The 24,710-nt window shown below is 37.0% G+C and overlaps 1 protein-coding gene across 4 annotated transcripts in view; it reads left to right on the plus strand.

Annotated features, from left to right (window-relative positions):
- Positions 1 to 23,981, plus strand: part of LOC121425692 (exocyst complex component 4-like) — a 72,439-nt gene extending 48,458 nt beyond the window's left edge. For all 4 annotated transcript variants that reach the window (XM_041621855.1, XM_041621856.1, XM_041621854.1 and 1 more), the window contains exons 5-23: positions 3,644 to 3,809; positions 6,060 to 6,264; positions 7,043 to 7,191; positions 8,307 to 8,377; positions 8,579 to 8,717; positions 10,301 to 10,360; positions 11,191 to 11,282; positions 11,658 to 11,793; positions 12,462 to 12,604; positions 13,062 to 13,165; positions 14,470 to 14,682; positions 15,168 to 15,355; positions 15,919 to 16,026; positions 16,551 to 16,640; positions 20,071 to 20,217; positions 20,557 to 20,675; positions 21,899 to 21,994; positions 22,770 to 22,881; positions 23,813 to 23,981. In XM_041621855.1, coding sequence (XP_041477789.1) covers positions 3,644 to 3,809; positions 6,060 to 6,264; positions 7,043 to 7,191; positions 8,307 to 8,377; positions 8,579 to 8,717; positions 10,301 to 10,360; positions 11,191 to 11,282; positions 11,658 to 11,793; positions 12,462 to 12,604; positions 13,062 to 13,165; positions 14,470 to 14,682; positions 15,168 to 15,355; positions 15,919 to 16,026; positions 16,551 to 16,640; positions 20,071 to 20,217; positions 20,557 to 20,675; positions 21,899 to 21,994; positions 22,770 to 22,881; positions 23,813 to 23,971 — 2,497 coding nt within the window. In that variant the 3' untranslated portion in view covers positions 23,972 to 23,981. The remainder of the gene's footprint in view (positions 1 to 3,643; positions 3,810 to 6,059; positions 6,265 to 7,042; positions 7,192 to 8,306; positions 8,378 to 8,578; positions 8,718 to 10,300; positions 10,361 to 11,190; positions 11,283 to 11,657; positions 11,794 to 12,461; positions 12,605 to 13,061; positions 13,166 to 14,469; positions 14,683 to 15,167; positions 15,356 to 15,918; positions 16,027 to 16,550; positions 16,641 to 20,070; positions 20,218 to 20,556; positions 20,676 to 21,898; positions 21,995 to 22,769; positions 22,882 to 23,812) is intronic.
- The last annotated feature ends 729 nt before the right edge of the window (positions 23,982 to 24,710 follow it).

A 24,710-nucleotide genomic window follows, 5' to 3' on the forward strand; every position in this document is an offset into this window, starting at 1 on the left:
TATCTCAACTAGTCATCAGTCTGCAACTTCTGATCCCACTTCTAACTTGTCTGCTTCCACTGCCATCCATGCTCCTAATACAGCTAATACATCCTCTACATTCTCTGCTTCTACTCCTGAGCCAGCATGCACCACCAAACCATCTACCCCACCATCTAAATCCAGTCCATTCAGCACGAAGCACTCAGCACTAATTTCTGATATTAAAGCTGTCAAACTTGAGTGAAAGTTTGCACCACTTTCTGTGAGGTCTTATGCAATCATTTTCTTTTGAATTGCATTGTTATTCAACTTTGACGGGAAGACTGTTTATTGTTCATTGTTCACCAAAAATACTATTGCGATTTGAAAGTCTCATAATTCATGAAATTAGAAAAAAATTGGGGTGATACGATATGCTGTAATTCTGGTAATTTCATTACTGAGAAATAATGAATCGTACAAAAATTGTACTGAACAGCTAAGTGCATTTTGACTGTGTGCTATTAATCATGTCGGACGGAACCTAGCATGTCGGACGGAATTTCATCAATGTTCCTATGGTAACAAAGTTATAAATAGATGTCAGATCTTTTTAACTATGAAAAACATTAGTACCCATGATGACCTTTCTACAAAAGGCAAGGAATTAATGATTTGGGCAAATTGCTAAAAAAGTAACATTTTCATTCCGTCCGACATGATTGGTTCCGTCCGACATGATGTGTTTTTTAATAGTTCCTGTTGCCATGACAACAATCCTTGAATAAAGATTTTTTTGAGAATTTAATGTTTGGTTGTTCTTCTGTTTATTTGACTGTGAATTACTCACTTATCACTTAAACTTTTGATAGAATAATAACTTGAATAAGAAAAGTCAAGGGTCCTCATTTCTATCGATTCCGTCCGACATGGTCAGTTTTTGCCCTTTTACAGACAAATTTTGAAAAGATACTTGGGAAGTTACTTATACATGATGAAAGTCATGTAAGCTCTCCATGTCCCTGTACAGAAGTCTAAAGAAAACTACCTCTAACAAAAATGACAGCTTCTTTTGCTATCAAATTCCGTCCGACATGATTACGACAATTTTGAAACAGGCCCGTTATTACATTTGTGGGTAAAGTGTTATTACATTTGTGGGCGTTATTACATTTGTGGGCGATTATTACATTTGTGGGTGTAACAGGGGGGTCGTGAGTTTGTATCCCAACCATGGGGGATTTACCATTACCAAAACTAAAAATTAGCTTTGAGTTTACATGAATGTACCAGATCTACTGCTACTCCAGTCTTTTACCTTTTAATTGCCTTTGAACATTGGACAATTTCCTTCATACTTGTAACATTGCTCGTGAATGTCAAATATCTAATACCACAAAGTTGTGTCATCAATTTAGCAAGAGGATTTCTTCATTATATCTAAATTGGTTCACTCAAGTATTGTTAAGCAAAGAGGGTAACATTCTTGTTGTAATAGCAATTTTCAATGCTTATCTTACCGGGGAAGCGTCTCGTAATTTGGGAACTGGATACGAAAATGAGTCGTGTTGAAAACTAAAAGAATTAGTACTGGGCTGTTTTACATATCAAAGAAAAAGTATGTTTGATAATAAAATTATAATATATGTAAGTCAATGACATACATGTACAAGAAGTTAGAAGTACTTAAACTCTTCTTTTCATTTTTAGTGTCCTGGCTTTCTCAACACAAAGCGATTAATCACTAAATGAAATGGCCTATCAAGATCATCGTTTCATGCCCATTTTGCTCAGAAGGCTGACTAGGAACCAATCAGAAATGCTCTTTCAAATTAGCGATGAATAGTTAACCTTCATGATATGGGGTTCAGATGGATGTTTCATAAAGCTGGTTTCTTTTTAAACTATGACTTTATGCAATGCTAATAGTTAATACACAACAATACACATGACTGAACATATAATTAGGTGCCAAATCAGCTGTCGAGAATAATCTAGCAGAAAAAATGGTCACCAGTCATATGCAAAGGGTCATTAAACTTCTGAACAGCTTTATGAAAGGGTTTGATTAAAAGCTGTCCTGAGAAAAGTTTTTAAATGTTTTTTTTTGTTTGTTTAAATGTATGTCCCCATGGATGAAAAATGTGATAAGAACAAGCCAAAATGGTTGAAACTAGGACAAAAATTTCATGCCACATCTGTGTGTTCCCATATACCTATTTCTGTGTTCAGTGCCAGCTAAAATGCTAAGTACTGCATCTACACTCAGAGTGTACTTCAAGTAACCTTGTAAACTTGGACATGCCTTAAAAAACAAATTGCTTGGGAGGGGTATAACAGAGTTCCGTTCTTAATGCTTCACATTCCATATTTTTGTCTTTTTGCCAAATTTTCTGCTCTGAACTTGGCTCGGTCAGAGATCTAGTAATTGAACAGCAGGCATTCATGACGTTTAATGGCGTCAAATTATTGGATGATTCATTTGAGTGATTGATTTTAGAGATACATGTATTAATCCTTGTATTGGCTCACAGTGGTTCAAGAAAAAAACTTCTGTGTTTTTGTGCATGTTATGTTTAACAGAAATTTGAAGCGCTACCGAATGTCGTTAGGTCGTAGTCGTCATAGATCAGTTGAAAGCTTAACTCTTTGCCCGCCACGGACGACTCGCGGCACATACAGCGGACTGCCAATGACGACTCAAGTCACAGTTCGCACACAATGCATACAGCACCCCAAAATTAATGTGGCGCACGGGGGATAGTGTACGTGGCAGGCAAAGAGTTAAAGGGGACAATACCGGTATTATTATTAGAGTTCCGCCTATTAAACGTTCCATTCTTACAAAAGTGTGGGGTCATGTTCATTAAAATCATTCTGTAGACCGAATAGGTTTTGTACAGGCACCACCTACATGTAGTTCCAATTGCTAATGGCTAAATATTTCTCTTTATTGAGAATAAGAAGAAATTTCATCTCGATGCTTGTCATAATTCAGGGACACATCTATCAATGCTGAATGGAAGCCAACGCTATGCCGTATGTTGGAGATGGATCTGTCCAGAATTCATTTGGGGATAGCTCGCCGACTTATCTCAGACAATTTCTTGATGCATTTCTTTGATCAGACAGCCACATCCTGAGGATGTTGTATTTTCCTTTATGAATTCATATAGGAAACATGATACGTCACTGCCAGTAGCAGTGCTGTCTATCGTGAAGTTGAATCCAAGCCATTGATGAGCACTGCTGTCTTTGACAGTCTTTCAAGACACGTTGACAGTTAAATCAGAAGAAAAAAGAGAATGAAAATGCAGTTATTATCGCTTTAAGAATAGTTTTGACAAGTGTTATTGCCATTTTTGTGTATTAAAGGGGGCGATATTGATTTGCCTTTCTTCTTTGAAAGATATTCGTAGGTTTGGTGACCGTCATGTTTATCCAAACCATCAGAATATCAAACAACATATCTTTCCCTCTTCTTGTATTTAAAGTCAAAATGGAAAGAGTGTATCAACTCTTCTTGCCAGATTCCTAGCCAATAAGTAGTACCTTTGTGCAACTAAACTCTTGACCAAGAACATGGGTCAATTTAGGAGTGACCCTTAGGGCTATTTTTATCTCATTCTTTATATCTGTTCTTCCTCAACACAAGTTTCTTTTTTTCTTTTTTGATTTGTAGTGAAGACGTAAAGAGTGTATCCACCCGTCTTGCCACATTCCTAGCCAACAAGCACTACCTTCATGCCACCGAGCTCTTGACCAAGACCATGGGTCAGTTGGATGGGGACCTCAAGGGGGTCGAGGCCCTTAGTGAGACCAGGATAGAGATGTTTGCCAGGAAAGATGTAAGTGGATTATGTAGATTGTCATGCAGGGGCCTGTAACTTAATAGAGGTTAGCGATTAATCATACGCTAGATTTTTATGATTGGTCATATATTGTAGTCACTGCAAGTAATCATAGAACAATGTTCTACGATCATTGCTAAGCTTTATGTTACAGGCATCTGGGGAGCGTTTCATGAAAGGACTTGTCGGACGTTTTATCCGACAAGTCCTGTTTTATCCGACAGTCACTACAGTGCGTATCAAAAAAAAGTTTACACTTTGAAAAAGCCATGGGAATTAAAGAATATACAACACGTGGGTAATTTTTTCACATATAATCTTGGGTTTGGGTCTCATCTATCCAATGAAAGTAAAAGTTTTGTCAGAATGTTACACTTGAGTGAGCACTGTCCATTTCTGTAAAGCTCGCAGAAATCTGTTTGCGCAGAAATGCTCGTTTTCATGCTGTGTCAAGGGGAAAGGACGAAATCAAACTGACACTACGAAAGATTTATCATACATTTCCTTTGCACTTTTAGTCAATTGGAATAAAACGGATACATTCAAGCATTTTGTGACAATTTTGCCACCCAAATTGAAATTTCAACACTCAATAAGCACAACCTTTACCCTATTTGTGCCAGCTGGATCTGAGGACATAACTGAATCTGAACAAAAGTTTATATCAGACATCTCCAGCATTTTTTCACTAAGTTTTTATCAATGATAGTTGGTTTACATTTCATTTTTCATTTAATACTTGTTTCTCCACACTTTTCCCAAGCTTAGCAATGATTAACAAAATGAAAATCAAGCTTAAGCCAATCCATGTAAATCACAGCTCAGTGTAAAGCAAATATCGTCATGATGGCCTCGGTGTGTGGGGGAGTGGGGAGTGGCGAAATGCACTCTTCGAAGTGTTTTGGGCAAGGAAACAAGTCAAACAATGTAGAAGATATCTTCAAATCAATTTTACTAGCTAAATTCCATGTGTTCTTCATGATTAAGATCTAATTTTATTCGCATGACTATTTCAAATTTCTGCGCAAATCATTTTTCACTAACTTTTCAAAAGTAAGTGGTGCTCACTCAAGCGGAAATATTTTTTGACAGTTATATCGTCATTTGCTTTAATGGACCTGTACCAATGTTAAAATGTGGAACAATCTTCAGAATATTACAAATGTATAATTTTGCAGGATTTTTTCAAAGTGTAAACTTTTTTTTGATACGCACTGTATAGTAACAGTGCTTCTCAACCAATCAGAATCCAGGAAAGTTGTCAGATCTGACAACTTGTCGGACGAAAATATTGATGAAATGCCCCGCAGGTCGATGGTTGATTTCAATGTTAGTCGATTATAGCCAGCAAAACATCCCAGATAACACTAGCTATATGTCGCGGAGTATGAAAATTCATAACATTTATTATGATCTGCAATTTTGTGAGAGCAGGAAAAGGGGAAATGAAAGTAAAGCTTTTTACGGTGCTTGTCCATGAAAAGCGGGTATTTGGGTACTAATTTACAAATTCTATGTTGGTTTTACACAATACAGAGCAGCATTAATGGTCAATAAAATTGCGATCTTTTCATGATCGCCAATATTTTGGTCAATCGTGTTGCCGTGATATATCAACACAATCATTAAAACTATAAATACATAACTTTTTCAATATTGCATCATTTTGATAATATGGAAATATCGCCCTGCACTAGTGGATAGAAGTCCATTGATTTGAATTGAATTGAATTGAAAAGGTTTTATTCAAAATCATTGCATGGTGCAGCCAAAAGGCTGAATTGTGTACAATTTACAGGTATATACATGTATAAATAGCTGATTTAAAAACATCAAAACTTGAAATGATTAAGAAAATATAATGCAACTTTCACAAGTGAATTGATGTTTGTTTATTGCTTATCATTAAAAAAAAACAATGATGTATGAAGCTGAATTTTCAGATTGAAGTCCCTTATTAAGTTATTTGTTTCACATCAGAGTAGTCTCACATCAAAGTAGTCTAATGGTCAGAAGAATGGGTTACACTGCATGGTTACACTGCTTTTTTTTCTATTGTTATATGAGGTATACATTTCATATTTTACAATATTTATTTATGTTTATCTATGATAAACATAATATTATTGTTTGTATTGAGTTGTTGATTTTGTTGATAATGTGAAATGTTGATATGAATAAACCTTGAACTTTGAATGTCCTTCTGTACAATACTTTCTATATCATCTCCATTATTTTTCAATCCAGCAACTCAACACAACACTTCTCATGGAACTCAGGGATCACCTTTATGAGAAATCAGCCACCACATTCCAAACGAACTTCAACCGCGGCGGTTCCCTCCGAGGATCGGGCGGGATTGGAGGAGACGCATCGCCCAAGCTTTCAAGGAAACAAGCCCTCATTGAGATGGCAGGGTCAGCCAGGAAGGCAGCCTCAAAGACACCAAGAAGTATGCATTCCCCCCAATTTTGATATTCCTGTATGCAAAATGATTTCATCAAAATGTAAAACTGTCTTCTGCTAATGGAAGAAAGTCACCCCAGTGGCATATGAAAGCTCGTGCAGTGTTACTGCCACGTTATTTGAGAGAGGAAATGAATGCCGATACTGTTGATGTTTTTTCCATTTGATGTTATCATAGAAATAATGGATGATAAACTAATAATAATACTACATGTATATAGCACTTATAAGACGCCGATTACCTCGTTGCCTATTCAATGGCGCACTATATATTACCCTGACTTAAGCACCAACTGCTAAAGGTGCTTGATAAATTCAAGGAATTGATCCTGCCAGGCATCCCATTCACCTCACCTGGGTTGAGTGCAGCACAATGTGGGTAAATTTCTTGCTGAAGGAAAACATGCCATGGTTGGAATTTGAACCCACGTCCCTCTGGTTGAAAGACGAGTTGTCAGTGCTAGACCACGATGTCCCCACAAAACTGAAATTTTTGCAGTAAAAAGTAGCATTCTAACGTGAAGTGTGTCAAGACCTCCAAGGGCAACAGTTTATTGGAATAACCATACAAAAAAGAAGACGAATGTATGAATGAATAAGCAATTAAGTTATAACTTAATAATAAGTTAGGGATAGATGCTTTTACTCACAGTCCATTGTTACAAAACTAAACACAAACTACTTCGGTTGAACCAAAGGTCCTCTGATAAACTGATAAAGAATCCTCCTCATGTATTTCTTATCTCTTCCTATATTCCTTGTAGAATCGCCTATGTTGAGCGATAGCTCTGACGAGGAGAATCGACCAATCACAGAGGACCTGACAATGGATCCTGAGACCAATGTAGATCACTACATTGCCATCTTGGTGGAATCACTGTCACTACTGAAGAGAATACCAGAGGCTGTTGAGGTAAAATGCTATGACGGTAGTTTACCATTTAAGTCATCAGGAAAAGATATCCCAGTTCATTGGGCATATTGAGGATAATGATAATAATCATTATAGTTATATGCTTATATATCACTCAATACTTTCCTTTGCTAAGCACTTTACATATAATTATAATCAACTGGGTTATTGGGTCCATCATTGTTTAACTTGTAAAAAGCACCCTTTCCACTCCCTGGGGAGCATCCTGTCCAGGTAACTTTTTTTTATATACTGGTGCACACATGCCAGTCTTGTTACATTGACGTTCACATCCTACTGGGTACCTATTTAACACCTGTGTGGAGAGTGATAAACATGGATAAGTGTATTGCGAAAGGGCTTAATAGCACTGTGTGAGATTTGAACCTTCAAATCTTGGATTAAGTGTCAAGTGAGTGAACCACTACACCACAATACAGAGAATAGGACACTGACAAGTTAACATTATTCGTCTGAAGAGGTTTAGGCTTTTCAACTGTTTACAATCGGATAATGAGAATCAAACTAAACGTTCCATATTCATTAGCTGATAAGAAAATGAATACTTCTATTGTACAGGATGGTCCAATTTTGAGATGAAAAATTTGTATAAAGCAAGTAGAAAATAAAGATTTCATAAACACTGATTGCGCAATAATAATTGAGTGCTACTTACTATGTAAATAATATGAATAGTTTTATCTCTCTTTCACTCTCTGATAAGGATGGACAATGGATAAAAGTGATATGTTAGAATTTGCAAAATAATTCAATGGGCATCATGAAAGGAAGGATCAGTGTTAGGGTAAAGTCTTAGTCACATAGAGACACCCAACCAGCCTGGGGGCCGTTTCATAAAGCTGTTCGTAAGATAAGAGCGACTTTAAGAACGACTGGTGATCCTTTCTTACGCGCAAAACCATCGCTAATGAATATACTATTTGCCATAAGAAAGGGTCACCAGTCGTTCTTAAAGTCGCTCTAAACTTACGAACAGCTTTATGAAACACCCACCAAGATCAAATCAAGTGGAGAGATCTGTGTTTATACCTTGGGCATTCTTGGAGGAACCAAAGATTAATTTTGCCATTTTGATTTTTTCTTTTTTTACCTAGGCAATCAAGGGTGAAGTCCAGTCCGAGCTTGCAAAGATTGTTCATAAGTCAACAGCAGATGTCGCTGATAAGTAAGTCTGTATGCAATTTACATTTGACTTTGAGGAAATTGTATGCGATGTGGTACATCTATGTCATGTTGAATCTCTTGATACCTTAGCAAGTATGGGTAAATTTTTTGTTATATTTTTTTGTTGGATTTCAATTCTGGTAATCTGCAATCCAAGACATATTCAATAATTGATGCAATTTTCTTTTTTTAATTCTCGAAGTGCAAAGCAACGTGGAGAGAACATCATGCAGCAGAACCAACCCAAACTCCTGGAAGAACTCCTAGATCTAATCTTTGAGAGGTTCAAGTGCGTAGCATCAGCTCACATGTGTGTCCTAGGTGCTCTACAAAGGATAACGGTAAGTGGTAGAGAGAAGTAAATGCCTTACCTTGACAAAAGGAAGCAAGTGTAAGTCCAAAATTCAAGCATATTTGAGCCATCAACATCAATAGGTGGATATAGCTGCAATGCACTCTTTTTGAAAATAAAGAGAAAGTATCCCATAGGGTCAAAAAGTCAAGTGCGCACAAAGTTACACACTTCTTTCTATTGCGCGTGTGCATGTAAATGCATTGCACATGTTGTACTGAACGCATCGGTATGGCCCCATATACATAGTGAATTATTGTAGTTTTGAACATGTGCATCATACGCGTCAGAAAATAACTTCATACGCTCAAAACTTTGCAACATCCTTCCAATAGATAGATGATGAAAAATGGTAAAAAAAAAACATTTTAAAAGTCTTTAGATTCTCAAAATAATGTAAAGATAATTCATCAGTTATTTTGTTATTTTCTCAACTTTTCCCACAAAAACACATGTTAATACGTTACATTTTCAAGTGACCAAAATCGCTTGCGAAGAGAGGTATATCTGACCACTCCTGAAATCGGGGACTACTCTGGATTTAAAAGCTTAATTACTAGTAGTATTTGCTCATTATTTTTAATAATAATATTCCGCATTTATGTAGCTCTTTACACATCGGAACAACATCTCTAAGCGCTTTACAGATATATTATTACCTCGGTCATTGGATCCTTGCATGCCCGCATACAATGTATGCACCTTCTCCACTCCCTGGGGAGCATTCCACCATGAGTTCCAAGACTCAATTGCTAGGCATACTACATAGACTTTCGCATCCTGAAGGGTACCCATTTAGCACCTGAGTAGAGAGTGGCACATTGTGGATTGACGCCTTGCCAAAGGACACTAGGCCATGGTGGGATTTGAACACACGACCCTCTGATTACAAGGCGAGAGTCAGAACCGCTACACCATGGCGCTTTTTGTTCTTTGTCTTCATTTCCAAGTCCTACCCCTAAACTTTTTTTCCTTTTCTGTAATTGCTCTACAAGATATAATTAATAGTAAATATCCTCTTTTCTAATTCTACCTTCCCTGGTTTTCCTCTACAAGAATCTGTTTGATAATCTTTTGAATTTTATTGTATTGACCTTTTTTCTGTTCAGCATTCTAATGCATTGAAGTTGACCTCTACAAACCCCCTTCACCCCATCCACCCAAATCATGTGTTTTCATGGACAATTATGTTGGTAATATAATTCAGCCTAGCTTTCCACCTTAAACTGCAAGGGCAAAATGTGCTTGCATTGCAGTTATGGTATGATATGCGGGGATGTGAGAGTTCAGATTTTTGTCTGATTTCAGATTTTTTTTTTTTTGTTTTTTTCAGCTTAATTTCAGCTTATTTTTGGCTTTCCTCTGTACAAAAAGTATGGGAGCTCTTTATATTTCAGACTTTTTCAACACTCTTCAGCTTTTTTCAGATCTTTTTATTTGTGACTACTCACACCCCTGGATATGTCATTTTGGTTATAATTCAGTGTCTGAAGTTATGGACAATAACACCTTGTTATATGCTTGGATCATGTTAAAATCGTCAGTTCTCTCTTTCTCTCTCTTTCTCTTTAGACGAGTGGAGATGTTCAGCTCTACACCATGGGGGATATCTGGTCCAAGATACAGACACAGGTAAACTTTTTTTTCTTCATTTTTTAATGTCGCCCGTCATTGTCTTTAACGCTCTATACATAGTATGTTCTTGATAAAAAATTAACTTGAACATTGTTCAAGTCCCCAAAATATGAGCAAAGAATGTGTTAGTCTTTTCCAGCAAAGTGTTGAAGTTCATCTTAATTAATGATGCTAGGAAACTGTTTTTAACCTGAGAATGGTAACGTTCTTACAAAACAATAATAATAAACAGTTATTGTATAGCGCATATCACAATTATGAATGTCTCTATGCGCTTCCAAAGGACTTGGATATTATTACCCCAGCTGTAGCTTGGCTGCCGTAATTACTATGATTACAGCGCACACGCATTTCAAGGAATAAATTCCTGCCAGGTACCCATTCACCTCACCTGGGTTGAGTGCAGCACAATGTGGATAAATTTCTTGCTGAAGGAAATTACGCCATGGCTGGGATTCGAACCCACAACCCCCTGTTTCAAAGTCCGGAGACTAATCCACTGGGCCACAACGCTCCACTTAATGCAATACAGACTTTTGTTTACAAAGGACAGTAATAACATAAAAAGCATTAAAAAAGAAAAGAATCTAGGGAGCTTTTCATGAAAGGACTTGTCGGACATTTTCTCCGACAGTTACAATAGGAACATTGTTTCACAGCCAGTCAAAATCTAGGAACTCGTCAGATGAAAAATATTGATGCAGTGCTCCTCAGTCTACCTACATGTATACATGTAGATAAACCAGAGATTTATACCACTGTCTGAATTATTGAAGAGTTAAGTATATCACTGATGGCGATTTCTTTCCTTTTTTTTATTCATTCAGCTTCAAATGATCCTGAGTAGTTACCTTGATGTTAGGAATGTAACAGCTACAGCCCAGCAAGCCACTTCAGCATTCACTGAAGTCAGTGCTAGGTAAGAGAGCCTAGAATTGATAGTCTATTTCTATGATATTGTGAAATAATGAATTTATTTCATTTCTGTAATATTGTTAAATTGCGAAAATTCTGAATTCATTTCAATGTTAAAGAACATTTCTATTCATTCCCAAACTTAAGGCATTCAAGTGGAAGTTCACCCTGATAATTTTGTTTTTCTGTCTTGTCTTTTGTAATGATTTATGAGGGTCTTTTATGATCAAAGTATTTTTCATATTTATTTTTTAATCTGTTTTGTGATTTCCTATTGTAAGTTATGTCATTGATATCTTTTGCGTACAAATGTGGAAATAATCTTTACAAGCTTTATTTTTATGAACTCATATATCTTAATGCCTTCCCCCTCTTACAGTGATCTGAATACATATTTCAGCAGACGAAAGCAAGTTAGACAGAGGAAGGTTCCTCTGTTCCGCTTTGATATGTCATCCCATGCTATTAGTATGACAAACTATATGAGAGAGCAGAAACAAGAGTTTTATGGCTCGGTAAGTAAGTGTCAGACAGGAGTAAGTGTGCTTGAGAGTGGCAAATATCCATCCTTTCTGTAGTAGCTTATTTCATTGTTACTGGCATATTGTACAAAAATAAATGAAAACCAATATGTCCAGTAGACCAACACCCATTCCTCTCTTCTGTAAGCATGTTTATTACTTATAAATGTAATAATGATATAGGATTTGTATAGTACACATATCCACCTTGTTAGGTTCTCAAGGCACTCTCATATCACCCCAGCTAAGCTTGGCTACCGATTGCGGTGCTCACAGCTTTTTGAGGAATTACTTCCTGCCAGTACCTATGGACCTCACCTGGTTATAGTGCTGCACATTTTGGATGAATTTCTTGCTGAAGGAAAACATGCCATGGCTGGGATTTTGAACCCACAATCCTCAGTTTGAAAGTCTGGAAACTTAACTACTGAGCCACAACGCTCTTCCAAAAAAAATTTTTAATAGCGCTTTGGTGCCTTTTCTGCAACATAAAACAATAAAAAATTAAAAATTTGACATTAAGATTCAGTAGTATCCCCCAGTTGGAACCAAATCCAATTCATGATGGGGTTGAATTCCAGTTTAATTATACAAGTAATATGAAATGATAGCATGGAGTGTATGTCATGCTATAATGTAACATGGATTGTCTATTATCATAGGATGGTCAAGTGTTAGCGGAGGATGAGACGAGCGAGCAGACGCAGATGGTTTGTAAGCCTAGTATCAAGAACATCACCATCATCTTTAAGCCACTCAATAGATTCATCAAGGATATTGAGGCTTCGATGAATGTCACAAATGGGTGAGTTGAATACAAATTCACTTTGAAATAGGAATGCTGCCTGCCTGGTTAAATTTTGTTTTGTTGCTAATTCACAGTGCAACACGTTTGATGATTGATGGTGAAGGTGCTGGTGATGATGATAATGATGATGATGATGATGATGATGATGATGATGATGATGATGATGATGATGATGATGATGATGGAAGTGATGATGATGATGATGATGATGGTGATGATGATGATGATGATGACGATGATGATAATTTGATGTTTTAAAAATGGATGGATAGAAGAATAAATTTATGTTAAGTTCTTGGATATAAGTTTCTTACTGTACTTATTTATTTATTCTGTGCTTAATAATTCTAGCATTTTTATTATAGTTATTATTATGTAACCCATTTTTTTCTAGATTATTAAATTGGATATTTAAAAATGATAACACGATTTGATATTGATTTTGATATTTCAGAAACCATTGCACATTACATCATTTTGTAAGTGACTTTGTGAAGGAAATCTTCTTAGGATATCTGCAAGGTGACATTGAGGAAGATCTTCAAGCTGCTACCAAAGGTTTGTCAAAATAACTTCCATTGGAGTCTGGACTTTAGGAAGAAAAGTTTAGTGTGACCACTTGTGATTTCTGAGCACTTGTTGGTGTAAAATTAATCAAATTTGGAATTACATGTATTATGAACACAGTAAACATGTTTTTCTTTTATCTCAAGTCCATGTATCATAAGTTTTAAGTTTCATAAGTCAGAGTGCTTGTTGGGGGTGATAGGCTAATGATGTTGATTATCCTCATCATCATGTTGGTGACAGGGATGATGATGGTGGTAAAGATGATTATGATGATGACGATAAAGACTGCGACAATGATAATGATGGTGATGAAGATAATGATGATTATGATGAAGATGGTGGTGACGATGGTGATGAGGGCAACAACGATGATGACGATGATGGTGACGGTGATGATGATGATGATGAAGATGATGATGATGATGATGATGAAGATAATGGTGATGATGATGATGAAGATCATGATGATCATGATGGTGATGATAATGACGACGACGATGATGATGATGGTGATAATGTTGCTGACTATGATGATAGTGACGGATGATGAAAAGATCATTATCACGATGAGAGTGATGGTGATCAAGATGGTGCTGATTATCAGAGATTGGTGATGATTATTTTTTAATAATGATAGTGATAATAACTGTGTTTAAAAAGAAGATAATAAAGATGATGAAGGCTGTTAAAATGATTGATTCACTTTGTTCTGATTCAAAATGTTTCTCATTTCGATTCTTGGAAATGGGCTAAACATAAGCCTTATACTGTAAAAATACCAGTCCAAAAGTATTTACAGGATCTATTTAAAACTTTGGAGATGTAAACCAAAGTTTGAAAATGAATGAGGGTTGGTTTCAATGACTAAAAAGTGCATAGAATCTGTTCTACAAGTCTTTAAAACATGAACTCTGGATGAACCTAGCATGACCTATGTATGTACAGGGCATGCAATATACCATGTAAATGTCCCATGTAGCTAATAATAGTGTGTGCATAGGAGTTGCACAAAACAGAAGGCAGTCAACACAGCCAACCGACTGTTTGAATTTGAGAAAACTGGACAAAAGCTAAACGTGTCTCAGAGACTGTAATAAAAATCAGGATAATGGATTTCTAGTAAAATTGTGGTGCATTTCAGGGATTTTGAGGATAGATACTAGCATTCATACATATGTTCCATCTTAGTTCAAGAATTTTTTTAAATCAGCTGCTTACAAAGTGCAATGTTGCCTTTAAAAGCTTCAAATCTGATAACCTACCAATCTACCGAAACACTCTTGACCCTACAGGAAGTGAATCCCTGAAGTCGCTGGTCGACATGCAGACCCAGAAGACCTTGGGTGCCCCCTGTCCTTTACTTCAAGCAGTGGTTACCATGGACAAGGCCGTGTCCTCGCTCCGGCAGCTGACCACCGACTTGCCGTCCTATGCTGACCAGTTCCTTCAGATGTTGTGCACTATCCTACAGGATTACAAGGAGACCTGTTATGCAACTTACAGAGGTAAGAAAAAAATATCGTCAAGAGACCAATGAAATATTTCTCAAGAGACCAATGAAATATTTCTCCTTTCAAGGCAGCTCTTATTGATACAAATGGCAAACACAGATCCAGGGAGCGTTTCTTGGAAGGATGTGTGAAATGTTTTGTCCAGCTAGTCTTGTTTCATCCAACAGATATCATAGATAACAGACATCTGTGCCACTCAGCGAATCAAACTCAAGGAGAGTTGTCAGATTTTGACAACTGGTTGGATGACAAATGTTGATGAAATGCTTCTATAGGACAAATTTCATTAAGCAAATATGTTAACTTTTGCCATTATTGCAACTTCTTTGGTAAGAGGGCTATGCCTCCAATAGCAATCAAGGTTTCCATGTATGTAGTTACAATAATGCAAAAGTTGCCATAGTTGCAAGCCAATATGAAACAGGAAACAGGACCTTGGACTCCTCAGCAACATTATCATTTTTTCCCATAATTTTCAGGCCTGGTTCAACCGGAATCGGAAGACAAGAGAATCTTCAGTGCTTCCTGGGTGAAGGATACCGGTATCAACCAATGTCTACGCTACCTACCTAACTGGCTCAACCTCCAGGAAGAGAGAAAAGCCGACAAAGACTCCATCGATCAGGTTCCAGAAACTATTGAAGATATCCGGGAGAGAAACGAAAAGGTGAATTACTGAGATAGCATGTAATGGTGATAATGATCGGAGGCTTTAATATAGCGCCATCTTTCTAGATAAATTCTATTCTGAGGTGCGATTTTATAACTACCCCGGCTTAGATCCAGCGCACAGTGCATTTAAAGAATTATTCCTGCCGGGTACTCCTGGATAATTAGAGCATTTCGGGAACTGCGCTGTTGACAAATCATACAGTAAATGCATGTTTGGTGAAAAGGTCTGTGCTAATAGCACTCCCACTTTTTGAAATGCACTCTCTTCAATAATACGCAATGCCAAGTCTGTAGAGTCAGTCAAAGCCGCCCCCTTCATAAAATCATCCGTTCATGCACATTGTTTTTTAGCGACACTAGGCTTTCAGAATATGCTAAAAAAAAAGTGGGGGGAAATTAGACCCAAAATTAGGATTGAGCCTGTTCATAAAATCACTGACGATATTTGTGGGCTGTGTCTCCAACAGGGTAATTAAATGGAATGATATGATATTAAGACTTCAAACTATGAGAGAGATGGGTTTAAATGCTTCTCTGAAAATCTGTACTTATATTCAGGAGTCTGAATTACTGGTGACAAACTTAGGAGACAAGCTTCTCCAGACACATGAAGTGCTGACCGATCTAGGTTCTCTGCGATTACTTGCCAATCTTCATGAAAGTCTGGTAAGAGAAGAAAAAGTTATGTGCTTTTTGATATTTAAATTATGTATATATTACCATTTCCCTACTTATTTCAAATATAGCTTTTATTTCAGGTCAAATCAGCCATATACACAAGTGTGCAAGTACCATACTTGGCACCACAGAGCAGGTTTTTAGAAATTAGTTTTATCGCATTTAGTGTTGGTTTATTGGCTCACCTGGGGCCTGAAACACAAAGGTTAGTGATTGATCGTATGCATGATGTATATTGTAGTCAATCAATCAAAACGATTTGTTAAACTTTGTGTGACGATGCAACGATTGCTAAGCTTTGTGTGACGGGGCCCCTGACTGTAAGGACAAGAACATTGATTGAAAAATATGAATAGGGGACAATTCAGTTGTTACATCAAGGTTTGGTGTTATGACTATCAAATTCAATTTGCTGTTATGACTATCAAATTCAATTTGGATCTTGTGTGCAGGAATAAATGTATTTGTATGGGGTATAACTATTTTTAATGGTGTTTGTATGCTCTTCTTAGGAATGGTTTGCTTGTCGAGTGAGAAACTTTGCCGGCCTTTTACCTAGCCAGGGATTCAACACGCTCACAGTTCCAGGCTCGGTATCGTTGGTAAGTCTGAAGCCTTTGTTCTTGTTTGTTTGTGTTTTTTTTAACAAAGTTGATGAAAGATCAATGATAATTCATTGTAAAAAACATTGCATGATGCTTCAGGGATTCGATTTTAAGGTGCGCAAGAGCGATCGCGCGGTACATGCACGCCTTAATCCATTTTAGGTAGCGCGATTAATAGCGCGCCTCGCGATCGTTGACCTGCACGGAAATGCCTAAAGTCGCCCTTGAAATCACCCAAAATCATGCTTATTGCCGAGTGATAACAACTCAATATGCTCAAGCTCCGCTTACCATTTTAAAATCATCCAAAATCCAACACTCAAAGTCATGAATAATCCTTAAAAATAGCGAGTAGCGCAGTTTCAAATTCCGACGTTGCGTTATTTTTTCTGTACCACGTATTTCCATACACATGGTACCAAGTACGGAAAAAAAATCAATGCAACGGTCGGGAAACAGTTGCATGTATAGGGGTCCATTATGACTACCACAATGTGCAATTTCGAATGCACATGTTTCCCCTACAGATATCACAATTCTGTGATTAAATAATTCGAATTACACAGGAAATAAATCCCTGAGTCTTGTAACCTAGCATTGGTGAGTTGTCATTCGGCTTTGGTTTTCAAAACGGCTTATTAACTTCCAAAATAAGTTACCTTATTTATTAATTATAACTAAAAAAATCATTTATTTTCTTTTTGGCTAGGGGATGAGGTATTATATCAGACAATAAATCATCAAACAAAGCTCCATCTATTTTACAAGGCTGGCGGCAGGCTCACGCATTGGCGCTTTTACTAGCTAGCCAGTTAGAGCTCTGTCTCTCTGCCAGAGCTCTGGGGGACAATTCACTCAGTAAAGGCCTCAATGATGGTGATTTTCTGTTTCAGACAGAGTTTACATTTCATGGATATTATTCAAAACTGCCAATTAAGTTGATGATTTCTTCATTGTCATGTATATTGAAGTTCTTAATGAATACATTCTCACCGAATTTAGACTCCCCAATAGAGGAAAAGTTAGGGGATGTGGGCCGTTTAGGCTTTATTACATGTACATGGCTGAGTACAGGGTATTGTACTGGAATAGATGGAGTAGAAATTAGATATTGAATTCATTTATATCCAAGTCCAACTCACAGTCACACACACACACATGCACTCACCCACACACATCCACCCACACACACCCACATCCAAGATTCTAAGCATGAAAAATAACTTTAAAAATCATACAATATTGAACAAAAAGTAATAATTCATTAATAAGTGAACAGGTATTCCTCAAAATACAAAAAAGTAGCATTTAAAAAGAGCCCCTGAAATGCAAAAAGTAGCCCCCGAAATTTGCCAAAAAAAATAAAATGGAGCCCCTGAAAAAAAAATTGTCAGTGACTTAACTTTAAGCCAAAGTCAAAACCTAACTCAAACAGGTTTTGATAACACACAATCTAATTACAAAACATTGTAAAGCGATTACAAATACTTCCTTTGGTTGTTGATTGTAACTTTATAGTACATACATTTCCTCCATCTGTTTTGTTAATTGGACAAAAAGCTCCCCTTGTATGTTGAAGAAGAGCTTTTTGCAGTGCTCCTCTACAGCTCTCCTTAAAAGATCTAGGAGAGCTATTTATTGCTCCCCTCATAATTATAAAACTGAGTCCCTGATGCTTGTTCAAGGATGTTGAATAATATTTATTTTATGTATTATAAAAATTATATATGTTATTTTTTTTTTTGGGGGGGGGGGGTTCGAACAGAATATTGGCAGATGCTAATACATTCCAATAAATTTAATTCCAAGGGCGGGGAACTGGGTGGGATTCAGCCCCCTCCCCACGTTTTTTCCAAAACCATGCACAAAAATGTAAAAATCTGATTGTGATTTTTTGCATGGTCATCCCCCATTTTTGGCTCAGCCCCCCCCCCCCCATTTTTAAAACTGTTCTTCTTCGCCTGATTTCAGTTCAATTCATGTTTCAATAGGGAATACTTTTCTAAATACAATTTGTGGTTGCTTAAGCACGTTGTATTAATTGTTTCAATGGGGGAAACTGCTCAGGGAAAACCAAATTGAGGTCTCAATAGACAGATGGCCCTTTTATGCAGGTGGTCTTTAAATCATGCTGGCATTAAGAAATCCCTTTGGTGGGTATAATGTTTGCGACATTTATGCATTGGTCTGGCAAAAGAGCTCCAGGCCGGTGCTTAATAAATCTGTTCACAAGTTACAAACGACTCTACGAATGACTGGTGATCATTTCTTAGGCGCTCTTGAACATCAATGAAGATTAGGTGTTTATCATTTTACCACTAGAAAGGATCACCGGTTTTTCGTAAAGTCGCTGGTAAACAGCTTTATGAAACACCCGCCAGGACCAATTGGTATCAAAATCACAGAATGACTCTTTTGCAAACCCTGAAAAAACACTCGCAGTGAAATGGACAATAAACTCTCATACTGCTATATTTGACACAATGCATGAATAGAATCTTGGTAGGTCTGGTCACCTTAAATTGTCACAGAAACAAAAAAAATAGTCTAGCTAGAGATTAGGTCTTGGCCTGAATAGAGTATTTATGTTCTAATTTTCGACCTTATGGTATCTTCGCATTTCTAACATTAACCCTCCCAGGCCCCCCCCCTAAGATCTCGGCCGTCGACCGCGCGATCGCGCAGAAAATTGGCACGCGGGTCGCCTGGGACATAATTTACAAGATCGTATAGTAATTTATTTCATGCGAATTGTTATGAAGTGATTATGCTAATTTATGCGTAATTAGTATGCAAAATCATACTTTTTCCTCTAACTCCCTAAATAAAGCTCCAAATGTACTAATTTTTGGTATAGAAACTCTTTGTGGTGTCTTTAGCAAGTGTACATGAAAAAATTGTGATATCAAATCGTTTTCTTATGTATTATATTGTTTTTTGCAATTTCTTATGTATTTCTTTGTTTTTGACCTTTTGTTTTTCATTATTTTTTTCAATGAAATTTGTTGGGGACTCTTCTGTGATCATAAAAAGCATAAAATGAATACATTTAGACAAGCAAAACTAAAAATCATACATTTATGAATTTTGGTTGAAAACACAATTTGCATTGACTTTGTACACGAAATCATGTTTTTGAGCAATTTTCGGTCTGACATGCACTTACATAATGTTGCTTAATTTCGGATCACATATCCATACCCATACCCTGGTCTCAAAAGTTGCGCAAGACTTGAAAGTAAAAAGTCAGCGAGCGGCGCGGTCAAAAAATTTCGCATGGCGAAAATATCGCGCGATTTGTTGAGGGGGGGCCTCCGAGGCCCCTCCCCCCGGCCTAGATAGGGTTAAAGGAAATCTGAGTATAGTAAAATTACTGTACTGAATAAACACACATGATTGTTTGTGTGTTTTATTTTTTTTTTCACAGGAAATACCTCCAGTGGATATGAGTCTATTACATTCCCTGATCGGTCTAGCCAAAGAGTTCCAGGACCTAGCTGACACATGTCTGTTGGTTCTTCATCTTGAAGTCAGACTTCACTGTTTCTTCTTTCTCATGCCAGTAACTAAACAGGTAAGAACTGTTTAGTGTGATAACCTGACACATACAGATGAATGTTTTATGGTAACATGCTTTTATGGTACATGTATTAGTTTCCCCCCTATTTTAAAAGAATTTTAAAGTTTCTGGAGTTTGAGTCATTTTTGTATATTTGTGGAAGATGAATATCATTTAAAATATTTCATTCTCACGTACCTAGCAAAAGTAAGACATGCTGCTTTTCCGATGGCAGTTGTAACGGTAATGATCTGTATGAAAAGACAGTGGATGCTCATACTAATACAGTACAAAAAGAAAATTAGATAGACATCAATTGATAATATATTCCATTGTATCATATTTTTTTTACAGTCAAGTTTCTTTACAAGTGTCGATAGCGTGGATCCAGACCCTAATGTTATCAAACTGAGTAAGGATCTTACCAGTCTGGAAGAAGCGCTGCACACCAGTTTGCATCCAGCTAAGTTTAAGTGAGTACCCCCCCTGTGCAATGTTGACATATGAGTGTTGAGTGAGGATAGACTACTGGGAGCTATTTCATAAAGATTTCATTTTGACTTATTGCTGTTGAATTCACTTTAGATGTATTATATACACTGGAGATTCAAGCAGTATACCTTTTGTTTTAAGGGGTTTTATAGAATGGAAACCATGCATATGTAATTATCGACGCATGACCAGCCAGGCATCCAGTAAATTTGCCGTGTGTCGGTAATTACTTATTCATTGCAAATTTACCAGATGCATGGCTAAACATGCATTGGTAATTACTTATGCATGGTTGTAAAAAATTGATTTTGAGCCAAAAATGCCACCATTCTATAAAACAAATGATACACAGGTTTGTTTGTGCATCAGTAGGACTAGTGAACACGCGGAAACTATGGAAACTAGTCGAAACCCATTGGCTGTTCCTCGTGGGTTTAAAAGTTCCAGAGTTACCCTCTGCTCACAAAATATACTAATGCCCTCTCATCTGTGGATCACTTTGTGTAATGATCCACATCGTCGCAAGCACCACGAACCGTCCTCTCTGCGCACTTCGATGCGAAAGTTAAGCGCACTGTATCTATTCCACGAACCGTCCTCTCTGTCACGTTGCCCACTGTGGCGTGAATAATTATAAAGGTACGGGATGAAACTTTCGAGCGTGAACTTTTTAACGAAGACACTGGTAAATAATTTGCTCTCCTTGTGGGTGCACTTATTCCTGGTTTAAAAAAAACCTTTTCTTTAAAAAGGGTTTTCTGCAAAGTAACTTTCGCATCAAAGTGCGCAGAGAGGACGGTTTGTGGTCTTATCACTCTACCTCTGCCACTGGTTATACAGTATATATACATCACCATGTTGGTAATGCTTGCTGTATAGTCATCAATTACAAAAAAATTCATGTTCGTGTCAGTGTTGAAACATGACTTACAGTCGCATTTAAAGTTAAAAGACAATGGTAGTGATGATGATGACAAAGGTGATGACAAAAACAATGGTTAAGACGATGATAAAGTAGCGATGGTTAAAATGATCATGATGTTGAAGATGATGATGATTTGCATTGCTGATTGAATGATTAAGAAGATTAGTTTACACAGATAATAATCATGAAATTAATGAAAGAACTGTTCATTGTATTTAATCTTTAGCATTTAAGTGATTATACATTCACATTACTTTGTATGACCGCTTCCTTGTCTAGGTACGTGTTTGAAGGGTTGGGTCATCTGGTATCGTATCTCCTTATCAACAGCTCACAGTACATCAAGAGAATTAACGAGAATGGTATCAAGAAGATGTAAGTCGATATCCCAACAATTTTCATTGAACTTTCACTTCTTTTAGAGTAGAGTTGGATAAGTCTCCAGACTTTGAACCACAAGGTCCGAGGTTCAAATCCCATCGCAGCACTTGTGTCCTTTGGCAAGGCATTTATCTACATTTGCCACTCTCCAACCATATTAGTAGTAAATGGGTACCTGTTAGGAAGAAATTCCTTTGAGTGTTCGATAAGAGTAGCAGCGCAGTGCTCAGAAACGTATTTAGCGCTATATAAACACATTTTTCTGGTCATGCCCTGGTTTACCAATAGACCCGAGTGCCCCTCCCCCACCCCCAAGTTTTTTCTTGCTGTAAGATTATGTTGTTCTAGTTCGTAAGATAATGGGCCAATGCTTCTAAGCACTTGACAGAAATTTTAGGGAGCTTTCGGAAAACCACCAAAGGCAGAAATTACAATACTACTGTCCCATGACAAAAGGAAGCAACTCTGTTGAAAAAGATTTTTTAGAAAATGGGAAAATGTGTCATTGATTTATGTAGAAATATATAGCATTATTTGTATTTAAAACATCTATATTTCAGAAATTGGGGGCTATTTGACTCCTATTCTCTAATATACATACAGAAATATCCCAATTTAAGAAAAAAAAGTCCATTTTGAAAAAAACAAACATCAGAGTCGCTTCCTTTTGTCATGGGGCTGCAGAATATATTTGGAATGGGATTTAATTTGCAAGAAATTCAAATATCGAAGGACAAAAAAATAAAAATATGTTGTCTTTTTCTTGCAGGTGCCGGAATATCTTCATTCTACAGCAAAACCTGACAAATATCACCATGTCAAGAGAGACTGATTTGGACCATGCTAGGCAGTACTATGAACTCATGTATAAGACTACAGATGTAAGTTTTATCCTGAAATCGTTCTTCCTTCGAATTTATCATCACCATTATCTTCACCATGACCATCATCATCTCCATGGCCTTCATCTTCATCATTTTCACCATCATCCTCATCCGTATCATCTTTATCTTCATTATTTGAATTATGAAACAATACTTACCATCTGTTTTATAAATGTATTTTTTCATTTAATGAGTTTTAATCTGGGGTTGTCATGTTTTTTTTTCAAGCAATCTATCTGCTTTAATGTGATGACAATAGATAATACAAACAAGATGATGCAAGTAAAGATAAATTGAACATTTAAAAAAACTTTACAAACGCTAAACAGACGTGACATAACAAACACAAAAATGACTTGCTTTTGGTCTCTAGAGTTTTGTTTGGTTGCGACTCCATACAGTTTTTATTTTCCCCCATACCGGAGCAAGGATGTTGTGAGTTTTGATTGATCGCAACTCCAAATATCAAATGCAACTTGATTTTGGGTTGTTTGAGAAGCACTCATGTTTTGAGATACGATCTACTGGTGTTGCACCTCCATAATCAAGTGCAACTTCCAATCAGAAGCACTCACGTTTTAAGTTGCAATCAATTGCACTTTCAACAATCAAACATTACTTAGTTGGTTTTCTTGGAATAATGTTTTCCAGTGAAAACAGAAGCCAGGACCCCATTGCATGAAAGTTAATATTATGGTAACTGCCATTATTGGTATCTATCATGAAATCCTTGATTCTGATTGGCTAATGATCATTGTTACCATGGTAGTTACCACTGGATGCACTATAATGCATTAGAACCCTCTTCATAAAGACCACATTAATGTGTCTCTTGGACAGTATTTATGTACAGGTTTCACTGTATTTGGATGTCATTGATTGGCAATGGGTTGAACTTTGAAGTTTCTCTTTTGCTTTGATGCTACAGGACATTCTGAACAGCATTGTAGAGCAAGGAGCTGCATTCAAGGAACTGGAGTATCGTAACATCATTAACCTTCTACATCGCAGCAGCTCGGCTTATGATCAGAAGTCACTCGGACAGAGGCTGAAGAAACTGGAAGAGATCATGACCGAGGCAGTGTAAAGCGGTCCTGAGGCAGGAGACCCAAAGACTATAAAAGACATTGTAATGGATGTGAAACGGAAAAGCAGATTTAGATGCTGGGAATGCTGAAAGAAATCAGAGTTTATAATAGGTCATGATTGAATATTTCAAAGGGGCCATGTGATGCCTAAGATCCAAAGACTTAAAAGGAGTTTGAAGACATCACTATTGATGTGCTTCAGCAACGGATCAAGAGACCAAGGATCCTGCAAGAATGGAAACCAGCTCAAGAGGTCATTACTGAAGTAAGCTAGACATGTGTTGGCAGCAAAGCTGAAGACTCAAATACGTTTGAAGACATCATAGTGGACGTGCAACAGTGGCATATCCAGAGGCTTGGATGCTTAAATTGTCAAAATTGAAAGGGTTTGATTAAATTTTACCTACTATAGCAGCTGCAGATCCAGAGACTAGAAAAATAAGCTTGAAACCATTGTCATACATGTTCAACAGTGATATATCCAGATGCTGGTTAGGTTGAAGTAGTCTAGGTTGTAAGGCCTTGACGAAATCTGTGAAATGTGGACCTGCAATGGCAACAGACTCAGACATCACAGGGATTTAAGATATCATAACTGACTTGTAGAAATGACAGACCTAGGGGTTAAGGATTCTAAGGAAATCCATGAAAATTAGAATACAGCAGTGTCAAATACAGACACTTAAAGAAGAGCTTAAAGGAGAATGGAACCTTTGGAAGAAATGGGCTTGTGTGGAA

The sequence above is a fragment of the Lytechinus variegatus genome, chromosome 12, assembly GCF_018143015.1.
Source record: "Lytechinus variegatus isolate NC3 chromosome 12, Lvar_3.0, whole genome shotgun sequence".
Lineage (NCBI taxonomy): Eukaryota > Metazoa > Echinodermata > Echinoidea > Temnopleuroida > Toxopneustidae > Lytechinus > Lytechinus variegatus.